Raw genomic sequence first — 16,598 nt, forward strand, 5'->3', positions numbered from 1 at the left:
ATTGAAGTTTGGTCAACTAGGATAGCTGGGAGATACAGTAGGTTATGTACTATGAAGGCTCCGCAACCTGGAGCCAAGTGGAGAGCAGATCAGAGACGGTGAAGCGATGATGATGTGGCGGTCGCTTAAAACTGAAAAATACTTGGTGGAATAGTAATATAGATCAAGCTCGTATCATTGATATCTTAAAGAGTGAAAAGTCCAGTACAGACAGGTAAAGACTCTCAACAACGTTAATCCAACGAACAGGAGCAAGTGCCATTATCCATCATATCATACAGTCGGTCTAGACTTGATCACCATTATTTCTTTTGTTGCAGCACTTTCACCTCGCGGCGTAATCGGGTATCAGCAAATGCGGGGCTCGAATCCTCCCAGTTCCCGCCAAACACCCTCCCAATACACCGTCCACTCGACGAGCCGGGTGGATGGAGCAATCTGAAATAACAAACCAAAACAGAATAAGAATACTCGAGAAAAGGAATTAGATAGTTGTAGCTCCTCAGGTTCCCTTAACCTTGCGCTTGAGCCAACCAAAGAAGCCGCTCTTTCGCTTGTCGGCCTTGGAGGTCTCCGATTGAGCAGCAGCGGTTTGCTCCGTGGTGGTTTTGCCCTCTTCGGACTGCGCGGCGCCATCCGATTGCGCTTTATCAGCAGATTGTGACTCGGCAGCCTTGGCCTGTTGCGATTTCTGGGTCGCAGCACGCGCCGCAGCTGCGCTCTCGCTGAGTCCCGAAGGCTTCTCAGGTTGAGTCTGGTTGGAAGCAGCCGGCTTATCAGCAGCGCTAGAGGTGGCCCCAGTGGCTTCGCTGACAACGGGTGCCGCATGGGCCTTTTCCGGTGGTGTGACGGCAGCCGGGGGCTTAGTCACCTCAGGGGTCTCCAGCTTGGACTTGGAAGGTTCCTCAACCTTCTGCTTGTCATCCCCAGTCGGCGCAGCGGTTGCAGCTGCAGCGGCCGCTGTGGGCTTGGACACTGCAGGCTCCTGTTGGGCTGAGGGAACTGTCTTGGATTCTTCCTGAGCAGTAGTACCAACAGTAGCAGCAGGGCCTGTTGTGGCATCAGCGGTAGTCTTGCCGACTACAGACGGCTCCTTCTGGGCCGATGGCGTCTCCTTGGGCCCTTCTAACGTGGCGGGTGCCTCCGAGGTGCCGGCGCCTACAGCCGCAGCTGCAGCTGTGGGCTGAGTGACCGCAGGCTCATCCGTCTTGGGGAGAGCCTTCGCTTCCTCCTTGGCGTTCTCAGTGGTAGAGTCAACAGCAGTAGTTGTAGCAGTGGTGGTCAGAGGCTTTTCCTCAGCCGGTGCGTTCTCACTCTTGGCAGGTTCAGGAGCCTTCGCGTCTGAAGGAATTGTCTCTTTCTGAGCAGTAGGAACTTCGGAGGTAGCAATAGCCTCCACAGCTTTAGGCTCCTCCGAGGTCTCAACCGCAGGAGTAGCCTCCTTGTTGTTAACGACGTTGCTGCTTACGACGGAAAGCCCAGGGGTTTCGAAGTCCGCCAATGGCTTATCGGCCGGGTGCGCACCAAGGCCAGGCACCATCTGTGGCGGCACCTTGCCTGCTTCGTTCGGCAAGTCAGTTTCAGCTGCATTGCCAACGTTCTCGCTTTGGACGGGCGTTTCGGCTGCTGTGGGTTCGGCCACAGATTCATCTTCGAATTTTGCAATCTTCGCGGGCTTATGCTCCTTCTCAGTGAAGATGGGAGTCTCCAGGGGTCTCTTGGTACTCGTTTCCTCGTGGCTCTCCGACTCCTTAAGTCTTTCGGGAAGGGTAGTGGTCGCGGCGACAATTTCGGGATTGGTGAGCGGAGCAGTCGCGGTCTCAGTCTCGGTCTCAGTCGTCACCTTTGGTTCTTCAGCCGTTGTCTCCGGCGCGACTGCTACAAAGCAGGTGTCAGTAAGCCGTGCGACAAGAACAGCCTGGGGCTTGTGAGCTCTCCCATACCAGTCTCTTTCAGCTCATCCTCCTTTGCCTCGGTTTTCGGTACCGCTTCCACCGCCTCCTCTATCGGAGCATCTTTTGCGGCGGGGACTGGAACCTCGTCTTTGTTCTCAGTGGCGGCGGCAGCAATCGGTGGAGCTTCTGGCGCAGAAGTAGCGGTCTCGGTGGTGGTCTCCGGGGCAGCGGTAGCAGGGGTGGAAGTGGGCGCCTCAACCGTTTCTGTAGGAGCTTGCTCAACTTCGGTTTCGCTCTTTGCGACGTTCTCTTCAACGGACGTGTCGGGAACGCTGCAAGAAAAAAGCAAAAATCCAAAGTCAGCCAATTTGAATTCGGACGGCGACGACTGCGATGACGCAAACACACAAACAATGAAGTTCGCGCGAATTGAAATATTGTACACAGGTGTGACTTACGCAGCAGCCACAGGCTCGGCGGCCTTGTTGGTCGCGGCAGCAGCAGTAGCGGTAGAGCCGCTCTTCTTTCCCTTCTTTCCTTTGCCTCCCTTCTTGGCCATTTTTATGATGGATAGTCAATGAGACTGGTTGTGCGGGATGTGGGTTAGTGACGGGCCACAAAGCGACAAACAGCGCGACGTGATCGTTCAGAAGCAAAGTCAGGCATTGCACTTACTGCAAAAGATAGTGGTGTGTTGATGATAAAAGCGCGCACGTCGGTGTGCCAGGGAGCGAATTGTTAGAAGGCAGGTGGACTGAAGTTAGGGGCGGGCTGGTATGGGACTGAAGTCTGATCTGGTTCTTTCCGACTCCCCAAAAGGGCAACCCACTCGGCGAACGTTAATCCGGACGGTTGCAAGCTGGCCTCTACAGTACGTGCCTAGGTTGGTCTGAGTCTGACACTGCCGGCGCGACAATCACGAGATTAGTTGTTTTGTTTTTGCTTTGCAGCGTAGGTCGAGCCAGGTTGCATAATCCACGCAAAGAGAGCACTTCTGGCTATTGTGCTCAGGAGCGTTGCTCATTCTAGGAAGAGTGAGAAAGGCCAGAAGAGAGACTGAGGAGATCCGACTCCTAATATACTGATTCTCCTGCTTTCAGACGCCGTTCCCTTCAGAGTGCGACGGATGCGTTCTCTTTGTCCTGCCCATAAAGCACCTAGGGCGCCTTGTTGTTTCCGGCGATCGATCGCGTGTCTCCGTAATTAGAGCCATAGTAAATAATCAGCCCGAGTATCTGGACTCGCAGCTTATTTGTTTGCTACTTAGTTCCTTATTCTTGAGTATCAACTATCGTCTCTTGCATAGCTGATGCAGATAAATTATTTACTCCAGAATCTTAATTTAGCCATGATTTCTTGCAGCTTGCAGTGCTAGCTCGCCCCAGTCAAGCCACTCCGGTTGAGATAGACCAGCATCTGGCCCGTGGACCACCAGACTACATGATACAAAAAGCTGGAGATAGATAAAGTGTTGACAAAGTCGATACCTTGAGACATAGGGAGCGGCGATCATTTAACTGGCAGTATTCTTAGCGATATTGTTGTTCTTTCGCTCATTAGAGTATGAACCCGTCATTCCAATGACATCACTCCTATATCGAACAACGGCTTCAGCTATATCTGGCGGTAAAGAATAAACCTATAACATACTCTTTAAATAAACAGCAAAACAAAGACGCCGAATATGGGCCTGCACAATGCTAAGTAACCAAATCCGTTTTCTACTGAGCTTAGTAACGCGATTTTTTAGTACCATCAGATTTATGTTTCAAAATATATTTTGGACCAACAAATGCCGTTCTCACAAGGACCAGTCTACAGTCCAGATACCTACTCTGAGTAATTTGAGGGCATATAAATTTGCAGGTACATATACTAGCTGTGTGACTCGGTAAAGTTACTTATTCTCCATCGGTGAAGTGACCGTTCTCCAATTCGCGCCTTTAAGCACCTTCAAGTCCACATAGCGGGCATCAATTCCACTATGTGTATCGAAACCTTTCAAATTCCTACCGCAACCAGTCGGATCTAAAGAAACATGCCGATGGTGGGCTAGGCTCCAGCCCTTTAGCGTCTGGGGATAATAATACGTCATTAATGAAACCGAGTCCCAAAAGAGAACAATGAAAATGACGGTGACGATAGTGAAGTCGGTGGCCTTAGGCATGACTCGGTCTCTCACGGAACAAGCGTGCCGGACGGTGGAGCGACACCTGGCTTCCCATTACCTTTGGACCTGGAGTTAGTGCCACATTGTGGCAAAATACGCTTACTCTGGAAGTCGGAATCTCAGAACACGTTGTAGGGCCCGGCTAAATGAAGAAGAAGATAAAAAGAAGGGTTCTTCGAACCTTAGATGCTTTGACCATCTGTCATCTGCCATCTGCTCTATCGGCCCATCGTTCCTGGTGACAATCGGTCATTGGCGACCACTAGCCTCGCTCTTTAGCCTCGCCAAGAGCGACGGCGTGCGACGGCTCCCCTTCTTTCGACTGGAGGAGGGGTTACGGTGGCTCGTCGATCGAGAGGCTTAGCCGCCCTTCTGGAAACATTCGCTGCATCGCTCCAAAACCATCGAAGGCAGCAAGAATGATGATGCTGATGATAATGATGACGATACTTAGTTGCCAATTCCGGCCAAAAGGGGCTTTGCCAGGCACCCGGAGTGTGTAGAGTAGGTTGGCAGCCCTAATGAGTGCGACAACGGTTAGACTCTGGAGAAGCGAAGTGGCTGTTCCTGTGGATTTGATGTAACCCAGCAGCGCCGCTTTAATTCGCTGAGATTGTAGTATCCAAGATCTCTAGGATGCCATTGAGAGCCATTGAGAAGGCACAGGAATCTTGGAATCTTAGAATCTTGGAATCTGAAGTCTTCTTTCATCAGTCTCCACGTCGCAATGCAGACAGATGTGGCTTTTTGCTGACTTGGCTTTGGCCTTGGAGTGCATGATTCTTGCAGCAGGCTCCCAGGTTTGCCTTCACCGGATTCGGCCGGGCCATCACGGGTTCCCGATCAGCGAGGGCGACGACGATAAGTCTCTGACAGTTTTACTCCATACAGTTTGATCAGGTCAAATGTGGGCTGCGGGTTAAACGGTGTTAAGTCGGATGTGGATGCTGGATGCCAATCACAGTCTCTACCTTGTTCCCCATATTCTCCATCGGGCCCAGCTCCATTGGCCTGTATAATTAATCCCCAACAGACCCAGCCTCGCTTTCACTGATTGAGTCTGATCCCAATCATTCCATACTATTTATTGATCGGTGTGGGGGTGAATATTCGATAATAATACGATTATTGCACAAATCAACAGGTTCCTCTGGCCTCGACCCGGTCTGGAGATTGCGCTTCTTTCCTTGGTGTTCTCTCCCTCTTCTTTCCACCTTCCCTCTCTTTACCTCGACTTCCACTCCTCCTCCGCCCTACCACCACTGGGTCCATGTCCTCTGCGAACGATGGTACTAAGGTCATCTCGGATCCTCGATTGTCGTCTGTGCTCGCACATCGTCCGTCCCAATCCCCTTGCTGGGAGGGTCTCCGCCGCTGTGACGTACAGCTCAACGAGGACGCTCCTCCACTCTGAACCGAATTGCTGAACCATCCCTGCCGTTCCTTTATCTAGTCGTGATCAGTCTCGCAAAAATGAGTGTCCGAGAGAAATTACGGAAGTTGCTGGGGAGGAACCGATGTAAACCGTCCGATTCGGGGATCAAGATCGTGTATTACAGACGAGGCGAGATTCCCCCATCAAAGTTCAAGGGCCCGTTCGATAAGGATCACCAGAAACGACTGGCTGCGTGGTCATTCGAGAAAGCCCAACAAGGCCGCCCACGTTCTCCCGATCTCTGCCTCTCACCTTGCACCACCCTGCCGGACTATCCTCCCTCTCGGGAGGTTACCGACGGGGCTCTAGGCCAGGCCCGGCCCAGGATACCTGGGGTGGGCTTTTCTAATGAAGGTTTGTGCCGATTCGGTCGACTCCTCTTGTGGCCTGATCATGTACCTCAAGGCTTCTGTTGAGTCCAATGTGCTAACCAATCACCAGCGACCCCGGCGGCTTACCATGACGAATTCATCCAAGATCGACAGGCTACTGCATCCTTGTCTTCCACCACCGCCGTTGATCCAGAAAGCTTCAGCGACTCAACAATGACCCTCTTCCTCGACCCCCTCGACGACGACTCGGCGACTAAGGCCAAAGCGCCAATCCGCAGCACCTCGCCAGTTGTACGATCGGGCGCCACGTCGACTCTCCCGGGGAAGGGAACACCCACACCATTCGCCCCTAACGATCTATCACAAGCGTTGAACGCTGTACAGATCTGTTCATAGATTTACCTTGCCATTTTGACCCCCCTTCTGAGAAGACCTTTATGCCCGTCACGGCCACCATTTCGACCTAGTCCAACGATATATTCTTCCCCTCTTAAAAGGGCTAACCTTTAGTCGGTGGCAAGGAACCCGACAGTGGTTATCGGTGCCTGGTATCGTGCTCAACGTCCAATGCTTCGAGGAAATAACCGACATCCAAGCAGCGCTTGTGGTTACTTTCTATCTTCCGTGCTTCCTTCGTCCGTTCTTGCAGCGAATTTGCATTCAGCGTTGAAACTGAGATTTATGAACGCTTACGAATAGACTTAGCTGAGCCAGCTAGATCAGGGCATCGCTGGGGGCCGAGGTTTCCTGTACTGTGGCTGACTGGTTAGACGATAATAAAATCAAACCAACTGGAAACATCAGTGCGACAATACGTTAAGCCAATCAAGAGAAAGTGTTCCATGCAGTTCTAAAAGCTGGGCAAGTGTTTGATGTTCCCACTAGGATTCCTTGCAAGAGTTTTAGCAGTGTGAGATTTGGGATCTGTTTCAGTAGGCGTCACTAAGCACAGGCTGCCATGAAACGCATATCCTGGATCCTTCACCAATTGTAACCAGACACTATTGTCGAAGAGATTTCGAAACTCTCTAACATCTCATTTGAAAATTTGGATTTTCAGTTTAAAGTATCCGTGCCCGATGCGTCGAACCGACTTCGCACGGGCTCGGATTCTCGGAATAGGCCCAGGCCTATTGTCTTTAGTCAGGGAAGACTCCAGCCTCACATTCTCCACCAACACCAACACTAGCAACACCAAGATGTCACGCTGGTTTCATTAAATTGTTACTGCCTTGGAGCAGGCAAGGAAACGATTGACGGATATTCCGGTCCTTCAGATTTAGGTTGCCAACGCTTACTCGGTCCTGGGAATATTGGCTTCACACTGCAGACGCCATCGCGAACATTGCAGAAGAAACACTCCAAGTCGCTACACCAGTTTGGCGAGTAATACTATGCAGCAAATCATATCGCCACCGTGGCTATAGTGTGTTAATGAGACGCGATGCTTCGAGCTATCAGGGTTGTGGATAATGAACGCGGAGACGCCAATACTGCGTGAAGTACTGTAAGCTTCGGGCTTCAGCTTCGTGAAGGGAGCTAGCTGTTTGCATGTGATAAGGCATACAATAGCTGTCCCTGACTACAAAAGAGTCTAGGTGATGCGTCCTTTTGTCGACTTACTCCATACTCTGAATAGGGTGATCAGACTCAACATCTATCTCATCCGCCTTGAGCCGGTTAGGGACGTTCTGGCCTAGGTAAGGCTGCGTTGATCCTTTAAGATCTTCGTGCATATCTTATGGCCCAGACCCCGATTAGCACCACCAGTTCCAGGAAGCTGGTCTTCATGCCTGCATTGCATGAATCACATACTACAGGTACTTTTTCTTTGCGGGTCCCAATATTGAGCTGACCCAACCGTAAGGCACCGAGATCGCGCATCGACAGTTTTGCCGGAGAGGATATCCTAGGCGGATGAAGATCATTTCCTAGAGCTCCTAGTTGCGGTATTTAAGAAGAAGCAATATCGTGCTCGCATGCTGCAGCGCGTCTTTTGGTAGCGAGGGAAGTGCCCTGGAATCCACTTCCATACTCTTCGCATATTGCGGGCCTATCTATATCTGCAGGCTTGAAGCTTTGGACCATATCCGTGGCTTCACCAATAATGAATCTTGAAGGGGATGGTTTGAGCCATCTGTTCAATGGTGCCTCTTTGCTTTTTCTTGGGATCGTCTTCTGAGCTTCGTCTTATCCACCAACCTTTAGGGCATTGTACTCGGTACTTTGGTCTTTTGGACGGTTTCCTTGTTTCCAGTAACTTTATTACGTCCTAATCTTCAGTTTTCCTTTTTTCACACTACATTTGTTGGGTGGCTCGTGCCATGCTCTTGGTCAAGCCCGTGGTCTCGACTCTATCCAAGCTTCACGAGTTGGCAATACTTTGCAGAGTCCGGATGAGGCAGGGCAACCTATGATGCACAATATAGAGTCGTGCCACCGAAGTTGGGGGTTAGTGGTTACCAGTTTATTGCCAGAGTATCTGCAACTCAAGACCCCCTCAAAGATATCATGCAGTAACCTTGAGAGAGTAGATACCGAGTCTTCGTCATGTACCGTCGATCGTGCAGCCCCCACGATCTTCGTGCATCGGATCGGCAACATGGACTATGGTTCTTTTAGCCTGAGCACCTGGATAGGGTGCTATGGCGCTAAGGAACTTCATAGCAAAAGGACCGTGCCAAATATGCCCAAGTCAATTGATCCTCGTTCTTCAGACTAGTGAGCGCTTTGGTCATCGGATATACTGCAATCCGTTGCTCTTCTCACCTTCCGATCTCCGGCTTTTGCTCCCAAGGAACAAATGAGGTACTCCCGAACCTTGTTGGTGCGCTAGTTCTCCAGATCGAGGCCCGGGAACTGCAGCTTAGCAATAGTATTACCTGTACCATGTCCTTTACGATAGACAGAGAGAAGTGGCGTTCTGGTGAGGCACAAGGGGTGGGCATTTAGGTTCGTGCTGAGCTCAGAAGGCCACTGAGATGCGGAGACGATGAGCTCGAATGTTGCGTTGTTCGCCGAAGACAAGGAAAAATGAGCCGGGAACGGGGTTTATAAGGCCTCTGGGAGCCAGCGAAGTATTCAGCTTGGTATATCATACCTTTTGTGCGAGAGCGAGTGCACATTTTTGATCATATACCAGCCATTACTCTATCAAGATATACACTATTTGAATTTCGCAACCCGTCAATATGCTCGTGTCTGTTAAGTCTCACTTCCGCCCTCGGTATGAGCCTTACTCAAGTCGATGGAGACAGAGCAAGAAGGGCAGACAAACTCTTCCTCGTGTGTCTGAAGAGAAATACCTCAAGCCAGTCAACGACAGCTTCAACTTGAACCTCGGGGATCTCCTGCAAAGTCCTCTGTGGTTTAAACATCATGTCGACATTCCGGCTGTTGATATGCCTGCACGTCTTGGAAGGTTCGGCGGTCAATTTGCTCCAGAGTTGCAGATGGACCTCCTCCTCGATCTTCCTAGCGTATTCCACAGCGTCCTCTCTGACAACCGGTTCTGGACAGAGTTCTCTGCCAGCCCCTTCCTCCGTCCTAGTCCTCTTCATTTAGCCCATAGCTTGACGAAGGCCGTCGGCGGGGCGAACATCTGGCTAAAGCGCGATGACCTCAACCCTTTCGGCAGCTATCAAACCCGCAACATCGTCGGCCAGATTCTTTTCGCCCAGCATATTGGAAAGACAGAGATTTCCATGGAATGTGGATTTGCAGGGCATGGTCTCTTCTGTGCTACCATGTGTGCGCGCATGAATATGAAGTGTACAATCCTCATGGGGGCCTCTGATATCGCCGCACAACCTGACGCCGTTGAGGAAATGAAACAGCTCGGCGCGACTGTTGTCAGCGTTCAATGCTCAATCAGTGACGATGGCAGCGGCACCCTCCGAGCTGCCACCAACGAAGCCCTTCGCTACTCGTTGACTCGCCTCAATTCGACATACCATATCAGTACTGGCACCGTCGGCCCCCATCCCCTCCCAACCATCACCCGCACCTTCCAATCGCTACTCGGCCAGGAGATCAAGATCTGCAGCTCAGAACTTCCGGGCAGGGGACGTCGAAAGAACAACTTCAGACCGTCCGCCCTTGTATCCACTTCCGGTGCCGCAGCTCTAGGCATGTTTGCGCCTTTCATTTCCGACCCAGCCGTCCGCCTCATTGCTGTTGAAGCAGCGGACGCGGCACCACTAACTCACGGCTCGCCGGGCGTAATGTACGGCTGTAAGACTCTTCTATTGCAAGACGAGAATGGCCAGATTCTGCCGTCGCACTCTATATCTCCAGATCTGAATTTCCCTTGCGCAGGCCCTGAATTGGCTCATTGGAGGGATCTCGGGCGGCTAGAGACGGTTACGGCGTCGAGCGAAGAAGCTGTAAGGGGATTGAGGATATTGTGTGAGAGCGAGGGGATTGTGCCTGGTCTGGCTACATCACATGCAGTTCTAGAGACTGTTAGGGTTGCTAGGCAATTGGGGATTGGTAAGGATGTTGTTCTGCTTATTTCGGGCTGAGGCTCTTTCCATATTGTTGACCCTTTTTCACATTAGTTGTAAATTGACCGGGTGTTTGGCGTTGGCTGGAACTTATTTTTGGAACTTTCTTTAACCAGCTGGATGGTTTACTGGTAGTTCTGGTGGGGTATGAATATGAGTTGTGCATCGAGAGCTATATACATAGGTCTTTTGTATTTGATGCCGGTCATGAATAATTCTATCGTCAGTCGTCGCAATCGAGTTCATCCATCTGTACCGTTACATGCGTATCGTACTTAATCCTCATAAGTAACTGCCATATCCAAAACTTCCACCCGTCCCCGCCCCCGAGTCTCATTGCCAACAAACTCGTTCAGTCCTTTGAATGCACCAGGCTCTGCAAAACCAACCACCTCCCATTCATCGCTAGCAATCTCCTGTGACTCAATGGATTCGATAAAACTCAGGATCTTATCCTTGACGTTGCTCGGGCCCTTTGGCTGGACAGGCGCACTCTCACCCTCGGAGTCAGTGTCGTCACCGCGGCGAGCCGATTTCTTTCCCTTTCCACCTTTTTTGTTCTTTGAACCACCACCACCGCTTTGAGATTCCTTCTCCTTGTTATTTGACCCAGCCGGCGCCGCGGACTTAACACTCTGCTTTAGCAGCGACACGGGACAAGTTACTCGAAGCCGCATCCGTGCTCTCATAACCGGAATAGGCTGCCACGCAATCAACGCCTTCATCGCCTCAAGCGCGAGACTCTTGGCCGACTTGTTTGGGTTCACACCCGTCCATAGAGGTTTCTTCTGTTGCCTAGGCGCTGCGGCGTCTTCATCACCCGCTCCATTTTCTCCTGTCTGCGCTGCTGATTGCTGCTGCTGCATCTGCCCACTCGCCGCTGTCAACTGATCCAGTGCCTTCGAAATCATCCCCGGCGTATAAACCCTCTTCGTCGTCGGATCAATCAGTCGACCTGAAACAATATCAAGTACCTCCTTCTCAATTCGCTCGGCGATTTCTTTTCGCTCGCGCTCCCCCACTTGCACTTCGCCTTTTCGTAAAATTTCCTGGCGGATTTCGTCGGCGGGCGTGTCAGGGCCAAAGGCCTTGATTAATTCCGCTGCAGGTGCGGTCTGTGCTTTGGAGACAGAAAGGAAGATCGTGGGGACCTGAAGGACATTGTCGAGGTCTTTTTCGGCGCCAGAACGATATTCCAACAGTTTGTTTTTGTAGCAGGCTAGTTCGAAGCGTTTCTTGCCTTTTTTTAGGCGCACGACGGAGACGTTTGTGAATTTTATCTGGTTCGAGGGTTGATTGATTGGCATTTTGCCGGTGCCCTAATTCCCAGAATCTATCCGTAATAAATTAAGTATGATGGGATGCGTGCGACAGGCGAGACAATAAATAATAACTCTTCGTGCTGAGGATAATAAATTCGTGCCAGTATCGATAACCGACGTCACATGGTACGGGACCCATCCCGCAGCTGACTCAGCCTGACTCAAGTCTCGTGACTATATATGGTCCCGTCTGATTGGCAGCCTTCCCAGGTTGCTATCAGCGTCATCGCTTGGGACCTGCCACCGCCCGGGTCTCCTCACCTAGGTTGCCCATCCCCATCTCTCCTCATCTCCATCCTCTTTCTCATCTTGTATCTCCTCAGTACGTAGCTGGGTCATCTAGCTACTTTTCTCAGGATACGCGTTAGGATTTTTGTAAGTCTTGCCTTCTTCGTTGGCATCTTCGGCCATACCTTTTGTTTTGCCCTGTTGCTGATAAGCTCCCTGTCTACAAAGGTCCTCGACTGCCCGGGTACGGCCTAGGTACCATCTTCTCGGCACTTTTACGTTTCAACCATTTCATTGGAAATCTATCTCCGTTTGCGTTCTATCATACGCCATCAACATGAGAGTTCTTCCAGCTACACTGCTGGTTGGTGCGGCCACTGCCGCTACACCAGCCCAGCAGGTGCTCGGCGGTCTCCAGGACTTCGGGAATGCCGTACAAGACGCTATGCATGAGAATTTGCCGAAGATAAACAAGCCGCTTGAAGCTTTCCAGGAGCAGCTCAAGTCCCTTTATGAGGCTCGTGAATTCTGGGAGGAGGTTGCCAATGCTTTCCCCCAAAACCTTGACCACAACCCTGTCTTTTCTCTGCCGAAAAAGCACACACGCCGTCCTGACTCGCACTGGGACCATATTGTCCGTGGTGCTGATGTCCAGAGTGTCTGGGTGACAGGAGAGAATGGCGAGAAGGAGAGGGAGATTGAGGGTAAGCTTGAGGCCTATGATCTTAGGATCAAGAAGACAGACCCCTCTTCCCTGGGTATCGACCCCGATGTCAAGCAATACACGGGGTATCTGGATGACAATGAAAATGATAAACATTTGTTTTACTGTAAGTTGATATTATTGTCGTGATTGGGAGAGTAATATACTAACGAGCTGAAGGGTTCTTTGAGTCACGAAACGACCCCAAAAACGATCCTGTGGTTCTGTGGTTGAACGGTGGCCCTGGCTGTTCTTCTCTCACTGGACTCTTCATGGAGCTTGGGCCCAGCAGTATTGATGAGAACATCAAGCCGGTTTATAACCCGTATGCGTGGAACTCCAACGCTTCCGTTATCTTCTTGGACCAGCCCGTCAACGTTGGCTACTCTTACAGCGGCAGTACTGTCAGCGACACTGTTGCTGCTGGAAAGGACGTTTACGCCCTGCTTACTCTGTTCTTCAAGCAATTTCCTGAGTATGCCGAGCAGGATTTCCACATCGCTGGAGAATCCTATGCTGGCCACTACATTCCTGTTTTTACTTCTGAGATCCTCTCTCACCAGAAGCGCAACATCAACCTGAAGTCCGTCTTAATCGGCAACGGCTTGACCGACGGTCTCACCCAGTACGAATACTACCGCCCCATGGCCTGTGGCGAGGGTGGCTATCCTGCTGTGTTGGATGAGAGCAGCTGCCGCTCCATGGACAATGCTCTTGGTCGATGCCAGTCTATGATTGAGTCTTGCTACAACAGTGAGAGTGCTTGGGTCTGTGTCCCCGCCTCCATATACTGTAACAACGCCCTCCTCGCTCCTTATCAGCGCACCGGACAGAACGTGTACGACGTTCGGGGCAAGTGCGAGGACGAGAGTAACCTTTGTTACAAAGGTATGGGTTACGTTTCCGAATATCTGAACAAGCCTGAAGTCCGTGCGGCTGTCGGTGCCGAGGTTGATGGTTACGACTCCTGCAATTTTGACATCAACCGCAACTTCCTCTTCCATGGTGACTGGATGAAACCTTACCACCGCCTTGTCCCTGGCATTCTTGAGCAGATACCTGTTCTCATCTATGCTGGTGATGCCGATTTCATCTGCAACTGGCTCGGAAACAAGGCCTGGACTGAGGCCCTTGAATGGCCTGGCCACAAGGAGTTCGCCGCAGCTCCCATGGAGGATCTAAAGATCGTCGACAACGAACACACTGGCAAGAAGATCGGCCAGATCAAGACCCATGGCAACTTCACCTTCATGCGCCTCTATGGTGGCGGCCACATGGTTCCCATGGACCAGCCTGAGGCATCCCTTGAGTTCTTCAACCGCTGGTTGGGTGGCGAGTGGTTCTAAATGAGACGAGCCAAAGCGCCTTAAGTCAGCGGATCCTCTGAGTTGCTTTTAGTGCTTTAGAACATCTTTCCTTGCTATAGTCTTTTCCTGTTTTCTCAATGCGAAGATGTTTCCTTTCACGCTCTTGTCCACTGCATATACGGATTACCACTAGTCTTCATATCTTTCATTATTGGTTGTGATATCGCGTTGACGTGCATAATCAGGGTCATTTCAAATACTGCACTTCATCACATTCACAATTTCAATGCGCATAGAGGATTGCAATTCTTTGTCGACATGGTGTAGGCCGAACGGGACTGGTATGGAGTTTATATAATTACGGCAGCTTCTAACTTAGGAGTGTGCCTAGCGAGCTGTATGGAGAGATGAATGTGACTGAAGCTACAAGAATGATTTAAAGTCAGAATAAAGCCTTTTGTCGTAGACAGTTTAATACTCCGTGGGGACCTCCCAAGTGAACTGTCTCATAATGAGAAGACGGAATGCCTACAATATTTGGTATGGCTACGTCGAAGACATTGATGCTAACAAGGAACTCGTTGAAGCAATCTTGAGTGCAAGGATGTGATAGCGATCATTGGATTGGCGAGGGCTTAGAGGCCACAAATGTCGACTTGAAGGAAGTGGGAGGTGGCGAATTGGGTTCTACTACTGCACCTACATCATGCAGTCATCGAAGTGCGCCTTGGATAAACCGACATCTTCTTGACATGGAAGGTATAATGCAGGCCTACTTTCCGACACATAGCGTGTTGATCTAATTTTTTCATTTGGATTGGTATGAATCTTTTCATTTTCCGGGCCCGGCCGCGTCCATTTTCGACACCAGATACCCTTGGTATTTCGTTAAAAACACACCAACATGCATCCCGATTCCCAGCAACAAAGCCCAGCAAAAAAGAAAAGGTAAGAGACGATTTGCGCAAGCCCTTATCCCTTCTTCTTGCTGACACCGACGGTGCGACCACGGCGACCGGTAGTCTTCGTGTGCTGACCACGGACACGGAGACCCCAGTAGTGACGGAGACCACGGTGAGAGCGGATCTTCTTGAGGCGCTCGAGATCCTCACGGTACTTGCTGTCGAGACCGTTGGAAAGGACCTGGTAGTCCTTGCCGTCAACGATATCGCGCTGTCTGTTCAGGAACCAGGTGGGGATCTTGTACTGGGTGGGGTTCTGGAGGATGGTGACAATGCGCTCGAGTTCTTCGGTGGTAAGTTCACCGGCACTATGAGAGAAGTTCGTTAGATGGATATCTCAAAAATTGAATGCGTTTGCGGCTGTCATGGGGTAGAAGCGCTGTGTGCGTTTCTTCCAAGGGAGCTGCAGGAAAATTGCCCACATACCGCTTGTTGAGGTCAACATCGGCCTTCTTGCAGACCAAGTTGGAGTAACGGCGACCGACACCCTTGACCTGGGTCAAGGCGTACATGATCTTCTCCTTGCCGTCAACATTGGTGTTGAGCAGACGAAGGATGTACTGGAAGTTCGTCTTCTCGCCGGACACGAGCGCTGTGAAAGAAACCCAGTCAGCCTAATTTCCTTGCCATCTAGTGGTGTTCGATGAACAGATGGGTGAAATCCAAATCATCTCGCTGTCTGTTCTGTTCTGTTCCCGCTGCTATTCGTGAAAACCGTCCTCCGAAGTCACCAAATTCTATCCTCAGAGAACAATCGAGCAGAGCGAGCAAAGCAGTCGAGTGGGCAAATAGAGCAGGAAAGGGATTCCAGATGTAGCACGTACACATGATGGGCGATGGGCGCGAACGGGATCGCGAGTTGATTGTCGACAGCGAGAGGTGTGAAAGAAGAGGTTAAATCGAGGGCTCTGGCGGCTTCAACTTTGCTCACCCGTTGTGGGATCGGATTAACCGAGTCGGGAATGGTCGCTTGGAGGGCTCGCTTGACGAGGTGCTAGAGCAGATCGGGTTAGCCTATCACGTGTATCCGACAGTCAAAGTCAGATTCATTAATGACTAACCTTTTTTATGTCCGACATAAAGTGGAACTGACAACACCTCCGGCACACGATCTGACTACTTCCATATGAACTACCAATGCGCTTGAATGTCTTGCATATTTCGCTGTCATTCAATCTCCATCTTTAAGCATTGACTCACTACGCATTTGCTTCTAAGAATTCGCCGAGATTGATTTTGACTGATTGGAATGATACTACAAACGGAATGCTTAAAATAGTACCCCGGAGTCTCTTACCTGCTTGGCCGGAGACTTGTGTACTGGTTTCCCAGAAAGTGTCCTGCCTTTTATAGGTGTCTTTGCCAGGGCCCAATATCGCGGTCGATGCAGTATTGATACAGTAATGACCAAGAAGCCGGCCCTGGACAAAGCATGCCACAACCTCTCACCATGCGGTGTATACCTGGGACTTGCCATTGTCCAGTCATGCCACAGTCTCTGCCTAAGTTGTGGGAAGAGAACTATCAGGAATCGCACTTGCAACCTTTCTTTCAGTTCAACAAGCGAGGTGCGACTACAGGTACACAAATGCTGGTTCTTCGGCGGTGGACATTCTTTGTGGTCTTAGTCATAGGGTGCTACACATTTGGGCAACTAGGTGTTTGGCCTCTCATATATCCCAAAACTTTCAAACACTGTTCTCACACTTCATGTCTCTCGTTACTTACTGTTGATCAAG

General features: G+C 50.7%; 6 protein-coding genes across 6 annotated transcripts, besides 1 other annotated feature; 3 read left to right on the top strand and 3 right to left on the bottom strand.

Moving 5' to 3' along the window:
* Nucleotides 1-16,598: part of a sequence feature (contig 1.94 1501..523724(-1)) that runs on past both edges of the window.
* On the bottom strand, nucleotides 143-2,885 carry ANIA_05446 (uncharacterized protein). The gene is made up of 4 exons (XM_657958.2): nucleotides 2,571-2,885; nucleotides 2,354-2,478; nucleotides 1,944-2,227; nucleotides 143-1,878 (listed from the first exon to the last, which is right to left on the bottom strand). The coding sequence occupies exons 2-4, from the start codon at nucleotides 2,452-2,454 to the stop codon at nucleotides 503-505; spliced, it is 1,761 nt and encodes a 586-aa protein (XP_663050.1). The 5' UTR covers nucleotides 2,455-2,478; nucleotides 2,571-2,885; the 3' UTR covers nucleotides 143-502.
* Nucleotides 5,539-6,228, top strand: ANIA_05445 (uncharacterized protein; the record flags this gene model as incomplete). Its single annotated transcript, XM_657957.1, has 2 exons — nucleotides 5,539-5,854; nucleotides 5,942-6,228. 2 exons carry the CDS (start codon nucleotides 5,539-5,541, stop codon nucleotides 6,226-6,228), a joined length of 603 nt encoding a protein of 200 aa, XP_663049.1.
* On the top strand, nucleotides 8,947-10,355 carry ANIA_05444 (tryptophan synthase; the record flags this gene model as incomplete). Its single annotated transcript, XM_657956.2, has 1 exon — nucleotides 8,947-10,355. The coding sequence occupies exon 1, from the start codon at nucleotides 9,024-9,026 to the stop codon at nucleotides 10,353-10,355; it is 1,332 nt and encodes a 443-aa protein (XP_663048.1). The 5' UTR covers nucleotides 8,947-9,023.
* On the bottom strand, nucleotides 10,613-11,644 carry ANIA_05443 (guanine nucleotide exchange factor SDO1; the record flags this gene model as incomplete). The annotated part of the gene is made up of 1 exon (XM_657955.1): nucleotides 10,613-11,644. One exon carries the CDS (start codon nucleotides 11,642-11,644, stop codon nucleotides 10,613-10,615), a length of 1,032 nt encoding a protein of 343 aa, XP_663047.1.
* cp3 (carboxypeptidase C cpyA) lies at nucleotides 11,968-14,330 on the top strand. The gene is made up of 3 exons (XM_657954.2): nucleotides 11,968-12,034; nucleotides 12,116-12,717; nucleotides 12,771-14,330. Exons 2-3 carry the CDS (start codon nucleotides 12,225-12,227, stop codon nucleotides 13,934-13,936), a joined length of 1,659 nt encoding a protein of 552 aa, XP_663046.1. The 5' UTR covers nucleotides 11,968-12,034; nucleotides 12,116-12,224; the 3' UTR covers nucleotides 13,937-14,330.
* On the bottom strand, nucleotides 14,660-15,769 carry ANIA_05441 (40S ribosomal protein uS13). Its single transcript, XM_657953.2, has 3 exons — nucleotides 15,684-15,769; nucleotides 15,286-15,451; nucleotides 14,660-15,167 (listed from the first exon to the last, which is right to left on the bottom strand). Exons 1-3 carry the CDS (start codon nucleotides 15,685-15,687, stop codon nucleotides 14,870-14,872), a joined length of 468 nt encoding a protein of 155 aa, XP_663045.1. The 5' UTR covers nucleotides 15,688-15,769; the 3' UTR covers nucleotides 14,660-14,869.

The sequence above is a fragment of the Aspergillus nidulans genome, chromosome V (assembly GCF_000011425.1).
Source record: "Aspergillus nidulans FGSC A4 chromosome V".
In the NCBI taxonomy this organism is placed as follows: Eukaryota; Fungi; Ascomycota; class Eurotiomycetes; order Eurotiales; family Aspergillaceae; genus Aspergillus; species Aspergillus nidulans.

What these genes read in the sequence shown, in the direction of transcription:
- ANIA_05446 (XM_657958.2), bottom strand. Translation starts at nt 2,454, where the DNA reads ATGGCCAAGAAGGGAGGCAAAGGAAAGAAGGGAAAGAAGAGCGGCTCT. An exon ending in GCCGAGCCTGTGGCTGCTGC is followed by an intron (nt 2,228 to 2,353) that starts GTAAGTCACACC and finishes TTTTTCTTGCAG; the next exon opens with CGTTCCCGACACGTCCGTTG. An exon ending in GGATGAGCTGAAAGAGACTG is followed by an intron (nt 1,879 to 1,943) that starts GTATGGGAGAGC and finishes CCTGCTTTGTAG; the next exon opens with CAGTCGCGCCGGAGACAACG.
- cp3 (XM_657954.2), top strand. Translation starts at nt 12,225, where the DNA reads ATGAGAGTTCTTCCAGCTACACTGCTGGTTGGTGCGGCCACTGCCGCT. An exon ending in TGATAAACATTTGTTTTACT is followed by an intron (nt 12,718 to 12,770) that starts GTAAGTTGATAT and finishes AACGAGCTGAAG; the next exon opens with GGTTCTTTGAGTCACGAAAC.
- ANIA_05441 (XM_657953.2), bottom strand. An exon ending in GATGTTGACCTCAACAAGCG is followed by an intron (nt 15,168 to 15,285) that starts GTATGTGGGCAA and finishes CTTCTCTCATAG; the next exon opens with TGCCGGTGAACTTACCACCG.